The sequence below is a fragment of the Branchiostoma floridae genome, chromosome 10, assembly GCF_000003815.2.
Source record: "Branchiostoma floridae strain S238N-H82 chromosome 10, Bfl_VNyyK, whole genome shotgun sequence".
Taxonomy (NCBI): Eukaryota; Metazoa; Chordata; class Leptocardii; order Amphioxiformes; family Branchiostomatidae; genus Branchiostoma; species Branchiostoma floridae.
Genome location: NC_049988.1, coordinates 981,742 through 989,976, shown reverse-complemented (window position 1 = coordinate 989,976; position 8,235 = coordinate 981,742). Strand labels below are relative to the sequence as shown.

The 8,235-nt window shown below is 40.2% G+C and overlaps 1 protein-coding gene across 1 annotated transcript in view; it reads right to left on the bottom strand.

Annotated features, from left to right (window-relative positions):
* Positions 1–1,747: 1,747 nt before the first annotated feature.
* The window catches only part of LOC118424505 (A-kinase anchor protein 9-like), a gene marked incomplete in the record, with an annotated part of 27,713 nt that continues 21,225 nt past the window's right edge, over positions 1,748–8,235 (bottom strand). Inside the window, 6 exon segments of the mRNA XM_035833084.1 lie at positions 1,748–1,969; positions 2,665–2,753; positions 3,195–3,552; positions 3,986–4,107; positions 4,550–4,749; positions 5,583–5,768. Coding sequence (XP_035688977.1) covers positions 1,953–1,969; positions 2,665–2,753; positions 3,195–3,552; positions 3,986–4,107; positions 4,550–4,749; positions 5,583–5,768 — 972 coding nt within the window.

Here is an 8,235-nt window from a genome sequence, read left to right as displayed (position 1 = left end):
CTGTACATGTGCCACCATTCTATCTCTTATATGTTTTTTACCTGTAGTTTGCCAGTGTGTGAAACACTGTCAAGGATATTGAAAATACCAGTTTCCCAATACATTTTCATTCAGGCTAGGTCCTTTGGAAATGTTAAAAAGAGAAACACCTCCTTACCGACCCTAATTTTTTCAAGACAGTAATTGGAAACACTACATTTTTTTTCGGCCTAAGGGAAGTCTCTAACACAATAATCATAATATTTGTTTCCTCAACTCTACCATAGGATTGCATGTGTTACTGGGAAAAATTGTAATTGTTGTGTCATCCCTTCAAGGAGCTACATCAGAGCCCAGTCAGTTACAGTCAAATGTTTGGACATACATGTTGGCTTAAATCACTCCAAATTGTGAGGGTTCCGTAGCAAGCAATGTATCACATACAGCTGCTTGATCATACAAAAATGTATACATGTAGTTGAAATCCACAAGAGTATCAATTGTCATTTTTAAAAAAGGCATTATGCCTCCCTGGAACTAAAGGAAAATATCAGCAACAATTGCTGGATTGAAAAAGACTACGATAAATGTAGAAATTTGTGACTGGGGGTGGAGCGTTGGTGTGGGCATTTTCAACAAGATCCAAATTCTGTTATAAACTAAAGTACACGGATGACAATCAGTCAAACACTCGTATATCAGTGAATCACGTGTGTGTTTAAGCTCTTTAATGACAGTCAAGAAATGTGACAAATTTTCATAAACTTGCTACAGAAAATTTATAACCTGTAATTTGCTTAAATAAGCATATTAATGAACATCAAAGTGTATATTAAGTAACATCAACCTTTGTTCTTGACAAAATCAGGTGCAAACCATGCACAAATGTGGGATTTCTACCGGTCACAGTTCCATTACAACCTCCACAGTGGATTCATTACAATTACAATATGATCAAAATAAAGTACATGTATGTACATAAAATAATATTACTAGTATGTAAGACACCTATTCATCACTATCAACATGGCTGCCCAAACCAGATGTCAAGTGTCGAACTATCGGGCAGGACTACATTTCAACGTAATGTAAATATGAACAACACAGGATTGCAAGCCTACTTGCACAGAAAATGCAATGCAGTGTAAGGGACATTTAAGTTTCAGCACTACAGCATCTTTTGGGGACTCCTACAGTGGGAATCAAATCACTCTTGCAAGTTGCAGAGACTCTGATGTTACGAGGTCTGCTTTGTCATATAGACGTGTGGCAATAATAATATAATGTTGGTCATGGCAGATTCTATTAAATACGAAGTAATGAATCATTTCATATAACTTGTCACACCAGGAGATTAAAGTTTGTAATGATAAGGCTAAGGAAAAATTTGTTTAGTTTCCATTTCAACCCTTAAAACATAAATATACAGAATCTGATTCACATTTAGTACGACCACAATTTTCTATTCAGAAATGAAGAGAACATGCTGGAAATCAATTCTACAAATTTTCATCAATTCTATGTCCCTTGCCAGTGCTAGTGGTTGATCAAAAAAGGCAAGTGTTTGCAGGTTTTTGCTAGGGTCAATCTGGTAACCAGATGTACAACTTTTCCTCTGCCTAATGTACTGCAGAAGATACATAATATCATCATCATCATCGCGGGCTGCTTAACTTATGCTTATACATAATATAACAAGATAACAAAATACATAGAACTGCACTACTACACAATATGCCACCAGTGGTGTGGGCACGCCATGACGGAGAAGAAAACTGAGAGATTGCTTTAAAATTTGCTTTATGTACAATGTATCATTCTATATTCCATTATATTTTTCATGTACAGGTCTTGATTGATTTACATGATAAGTGGATTTGGTGATAAACAAAACAATCACAGTTGATCACAACAAATGTAGACTTGGACTAGCATTAGGTGATGACTGATGATTGGTCTGTATTTGGAAAGCTTCACTTCCTTGACCCACCTGTTTGGAAGGAAAACAAAAACATATTGGGATTTTGCTATACACATTACATATTAAATGCCTAGCAGTACATCAGTAGTAAGTATGGATGAAATATTTTTATATTTTATGAAAAACTTCCCTGCTGTTTCTTCTCCTATTTCTCCGATCAAAATCTTTGAATTGACTCGTCAATTTTTGACCAAATTAGAAATTTTACCCAAAGTACCTTTTTAAGTTTCAGTTTATGCCTTTAAAATGATCTTATTGGCAATTCTTTTAGACTAAAAATGTATATTCTGGCCTCCTGTGTCCTGATATTTAAACAAAATGACCTGTAATTTGGTACATTGTACAATGTCATGTATTGGGTTCCTTGAACATTATGCCCATAGTAATTCATCACCACTTTTCGCATTAATATAAAATGATTTTTTAACAATTTTTTGGCCAATTGAAGACCAAAAAGAACATCTTTGGCTTTTAACTGCCCATATCAAAACCAAATGATCTGAAATTTGGTATAGAAATGCCTAAGATATATGACCACATTGCTTCAGAATGATTTATTTTGTTCATCCCCTCAACACTTGAGTATGTACAAACAAGTTGGGCCCATTTTTCTTGTGTTTCAAAAACAGGAGCACTATATGTTTTTCTTCTGAAAGCAACATATTACATGTACCATGACAACACTGTAGTACCACAAAAGTTACCGTTGGGTGGGTTTCCCAGCCTGCGCTGCAGGGACTCCAGTCTGTGGATGTAGTCTGTGAGGGAGTTGTCATCAGTCCTTTCTGCTGAACTGTAGGGGAGGGGACATATTACTTTGTAAATGCCTTCTCCAATAAACATCATGGTTCTGGAACAAAGTTGAAATGTAGTTTCACAAAAAAAAAATTGACTGTTTTAATCAACTCCAGTCTTGGTCAAGGAATGCACAATCCACTGCTTCTGTGATGTCACATTATGCAGATTGAACATATGACTTCCGATCAGTGAGCAGTGGATTGGCTTGCAGAATAATGACTGTAGTTGGACGGTCAAAAGTTTATGAGTTGAAAATTACAGTCCAATTTTGATCCAAATGCACTTCTACCAATACTTTCAAGTTACCACCTGAACGATAGTTTTCACATCACAAACATGGTCACGCTAGACTTAATGTAAAGGTCAGACTTAAATATCTTCTGCAAGCACATAACATACTTCTAACATCTTTGAGAGAAAAAACAAGTGTACATACTTTGGAGACTGGTGGGCAAGATGTGGCCTGGGAGGGGAGTAACGTGTAACACCGAAGCGTAGATTGGATCCGACAGGACTTGTAGATGGACTTCTGTGTTGTTGAGCAGCAGGCTGACTGTACATGTGACCAGGCTGTGCACTGCTCTGGTACTGGCTGCCGGGAGACCGTCTGCTGAGGAACTGTCCATCACTCGGCGACTGTCCACTGCTGTTCCGGCCAGCAGGTGAGGACAGCCTAGTGTGGCGCTGTCCATCTTGCTGGGGTACAGTGCTGTAGTGCTGTCTGCCACTAGGCAACGCACTTCTGTTGTACTGTCCATCATTTGTAGGCAGGCTTCTGCTGTGCTGTCCACCATCTAACAAACAGGTACAGTGGACATATAAATGAAGTTAATGCTTTCATGGAACCGAGGGTGATACGGAATACACAGTCTGTCAGTGTTGTATTCTTTTAAGCAGAGAAAACACATTTCTGTGTGAAATGCACCAGAAGTTGGGAAAATTTCAAACCAAGAATTGAAACAACAATTCCAATGTTGCAATTTACATGCACCACACAGTCTGTAAAACCCATAATACATGATCCTGGCCAGGTAAGACATGAAAACATCTGGCACATGTACCTGGTACTTAATATGTTTTCCTACTTCATGCACTTCAGTACTGCTACAGTTAAAATTCATACAAATCATTTATCAAAATGCACCCAATATGTATGAAATCTTATAAGCAAGGCTGTGAGTTACACAATATTGTTGTGTATGTGGTAAGTTTGCCAAACTGGCTCACCTCTAGTACGAGACATGCTCTTGTTCAGAATGGGAGAACCGATCCTGGTGGCACGTTTCCATTTCTGCACTAAGAACTGTAACCTCCACACAGCAATGATGACACAGGCAGCTGAGCGGAACCTGGGGACAGACAGTGGGAAGGATTTCTGTTAACAATTTACTGTTACAGTAAGTACAATCATGTAAAATGGCATGTTGGTACGAAGTAGTATCATATAATCACGAGACAATACAGACAAAAACGGTAAATATTTCATCTTTTTCCAGTGCAAATTTCACCATCTATGGAAGACTTAAAATGGAAAATGAAACAACATATTATTATTATTATCAAGAGCAAGACTTACTGCTTTTTTAAAAACAAAGGTCACCTTGTCCTTGAGCACATAAAAGAACCCATGCACCACACTTATAAAAAAAGTAGGGGTCCTTCCCAGTGTGCGTGGATCTATTCAAATCTGTCTGGATATGCAGCTTGTACTGTTCAGTACAAATCTGGCGTATTAAGCCATAAGGCAGTTTACTGGATATGCAATTATATGAACCATACAAACCAACCCACCTGGTAAATGCCTTGGAATGTCTGGATCGTCTCTGGATGTCAGCTGATGAGGGGTACGCCCCCATTTTGGCAATAAGAGCGAGAGTTGCCTCCTCACAGTCCTGAAACCCTCCCAGCAGCAAGAGGAGGTATTTCTTCTGGTAAACCAGAGCCTTGCGGAAACTTTCAGCACGCAGGTAGCGCCCGTACATGTGCTGCATCTGAAACGTACATGCAAACAGCAGGCTTTAATTTAGAAAGCCAGTACAGTGTACATGTATATCGCTTCATCTTGCCCTGAGAAGACTACCGTATTGTTCAATGTCAAGATTTCAAGTGTGCAGTGTAAAGCTGTCACAAGCCAGAGAACATTCTTCTACCGAGCAACATCACTCTGGAACACTCTCCCATCAACTGCCACCACTACTGCCTAATACTTTCAAAAGGAAACTCTGGGACTGTCTTAGTGCCCCTTAGATGTGTAATGTGTAATGACCTCACTGTAGAATGTAGTCATTGTCAGTAGACACTACTTTAGATCAATTACAATCAATTACTAATTTAGATCAAGTACATTGGGTACCTGCCTATGGCACTGGCTGCAAATACACCCGATATTATAAACAATATTCTTTATGACTGAGACCTCAAGAATAAGTAATGGTACATGTATGAAGGAAAAACAAAGAAAAGTCAGAACATTGTTGAGGATTTGAGTTTCATCAGATTGGTGGAATATAGGATATAGGAGAATAAGATCATAGACAGGGAAGACAACAGGCGAGCACAGTGGATTAAGGAGGCGATCTGGATAACAAAGTTAACCCCAGTGATGAACCGGGACGAGGGGGGGATACAAGCTAACCCACGTTTGGGATTGTTTTTTCACCGCAAAAGCGCCACCTACATCGGCTACATATAGCAGTAAGAGGCAGAACTCCAGTTAGAAGCTCTGATGAAGGTGTCGTAAGCAATATTGGTTGTGTAACCTGCTGGTTGTGTAAAAAGAATTTCTCTTATACCCTATTGTTGAGGATAATATTATAAGGCCCACCTTGACATGATCCACGGAAGAGTCTGTTTGATGTGGTTCAGTTTGTACTTCCTGAACCAGCTGCCTGCCCTCGGCCCTGAGACGAGCCACCTCACTCTGAGCCTCCTGCAGGGAGTACAGTAACTCTGCCTTCTCCTGCTGCCAGCTGGAGCTCTGGGGCTCTGCAGGCTTCTGTGGTACAGATATCTGGGGGAAAACAAGATAGGTCTTACATGAGTACAGTAACTCTGCCTTCTCCAGCTGGAGCTCTGGGACTCTGCAGGCTTCTGTGGTACAGATATCTGGGGGAAAACAAGATAAGTCTTACATGAGTACAGTAACTCTGCCTTCTCCTGCTGCCAGCTGGAGCTCTGGGGCTCTGCAGGCTTCTGTGGTACAGATGTCTGTGGGAAAACAAGACAAGTCTTACATGAGTACAGTAACTCTGCCTTCTCCTGCTGCCAGCTGGAGGTCTAGGGCTCGGCAGGCTTCTGTGGTACAGACATCTGTGGGAAAACAAGATAGGTCTTACATGAGTACAGTAACTCTGCCTTCTCCTGCTGCCAGCTGGAGCTCTGCAGGCTTCTGTGGTACAGATGTCTGGGGGAAAACAAGATAGGTCTTACATGAGTACAGTAACTCTGCTTTCTCCTGCTGCCAGCTGGAGGTCTAGGGCTCGGCAGGCTTCTGTGGTACAGATATCTGTGGGAAAACAAGATAGGTCTTACATGAGTACAGTAACTCTGCCTTCTCCTGCTGGAGCTCTGGGGCTCTGCAGGCTTCTGTGGTACAGATGTCTGGGGGAAAACAAGATTGATCTTACATGAGTACAGTAACTCTGCCTTCTCCTGCTGCCAGCTGGAGCTCTGGGACTCCGCAGGCTTCTGTGGTGCAGATGTCTGGGGGAAAACAAGATAGGTCTTACATGAGTACAGTAACTCTGCCTTCTCCTGCTGCTAGCTGGAGATCTAGGGATCGGCAGGCTTCTGTGGTACAGATGTCTGTAGGAAAACAAGACAAGTCCTGCATACACTCTTCTCATCTTTGAACAAGTCCTGTTACGGTAAAATTTGCATTTAAGAGTCATTGCACGAGAAAACCAGGCAGAGGCCGGAAGATGGGGGTCGGCCAAATCGACTCAAACTTTTTATGTGTGATAGGTATGTGGAACTATGAACAGCCATATACTTAAAACCCTCCAGCTATTTTTCGTTATGGCGTTCTGGGACCCCCCTCAAAGACCCTCCAAAATCCAACAATTCTTGCCTGAAAATTACTGACATTTCGATGGCTATTCTGAAAAATCTAATTAAGGTACGAACAAAAGTTTTGCATTTTCATATAGCATGGGTTCTAAAGTGATACAGACCAGAAGTTGAAGATAATGCATTAAAGTGAAGAGGGTGTGCTAGGGGGTTACCTGAACCATTGAAGGCAGAATTTTTGTCACTGTAAATTTTAGTCATTTTTAAGGCGCAATAAAATCTATACCCAGCGGGTCTGGTGGATGGTTTTAATGTTGATAGAGAGAGGAACATCTACTCATTCAAAAACAATCGTCGTCTAATTGGGCCATACATAACGCGAGCCGTGAGAGGGAGGTCTATATGGGGATTTTTCGGGTTTTGGTCTTTAGTAAATCGGGTGAGTATATTACTCTATGGGGCGTAAGTCATGGCGAATGTTTGCGAAGTTGTTTGTGAACCATGCATAACTGTCAAAATATCATGATTGATAGCCAATATTAATTTGGGCTCCATATGGGGGATTTGGGGATACTATAAAATTAACTTTGCTGATTTTATACATTTTTACTGTTACTTTTTAATATTATCAAACTGGTATCTGTTCCTAAATTACTTGTTCATACCAGCTATGTTGTGCATAATGAGAAGGCTCTACATGGGGGTTACCAGGACTCCACAAATGTGTGTGTTTCATAGAAAGGGCACATGGATGCAGATATACTTCATGCATATTAAAAAAAAAACATTGAACAAGACCAGAACAAAGGTCAAGATTAATGCTTTTGGGGATGGATACGTGTACATTATACTTTTTTTCATCAATACGGCTGCACTATAGGTACTGCTATAGACAAACAGCATTACATCAATGGATTGTTAATATGCCTGACTATCCATTCACCAATATAAGGTCATGCTGATTAGGGAACTGATGTAACTTGGCTAATAAAAAAATGGCCGAAAAAATTTGCATCCATTATGGTGAAGTGGTGTGGTCAGGAAAGCTGAAGAAATGACAGAGTATGATATACCAAACAACAGATTCTTGATTTTCATTCTTTCACATCTTCTCCTTTGACCTTGGAATTGATGTTGGCAATCCAAGTAATTAGTCACATTTACGTTTGCCGATGTGTTTGCAATCTACGGCATATATTTGCTCATTTTGTAGCTGTTTTGTACGAATTACAGTATGGTTTGAATCTTAATGTTTTTTCTGACAATAAAAAAAGCTTATAATTGATGTGCACACCACAAGCCAAAAACAAAGTCTTTGATGAGTCATCTACAAAGAACAACATGAGATTTAAAAAATCTGATTAAACATTTAGCTGTAATTGCTAACAGACCCTGGTCGCCTGGTCACCCTGCACCAAAAAACAAAGTCTTTGACGAACCATTTCATGTCCGCTGCGGTGAGTGTCGTA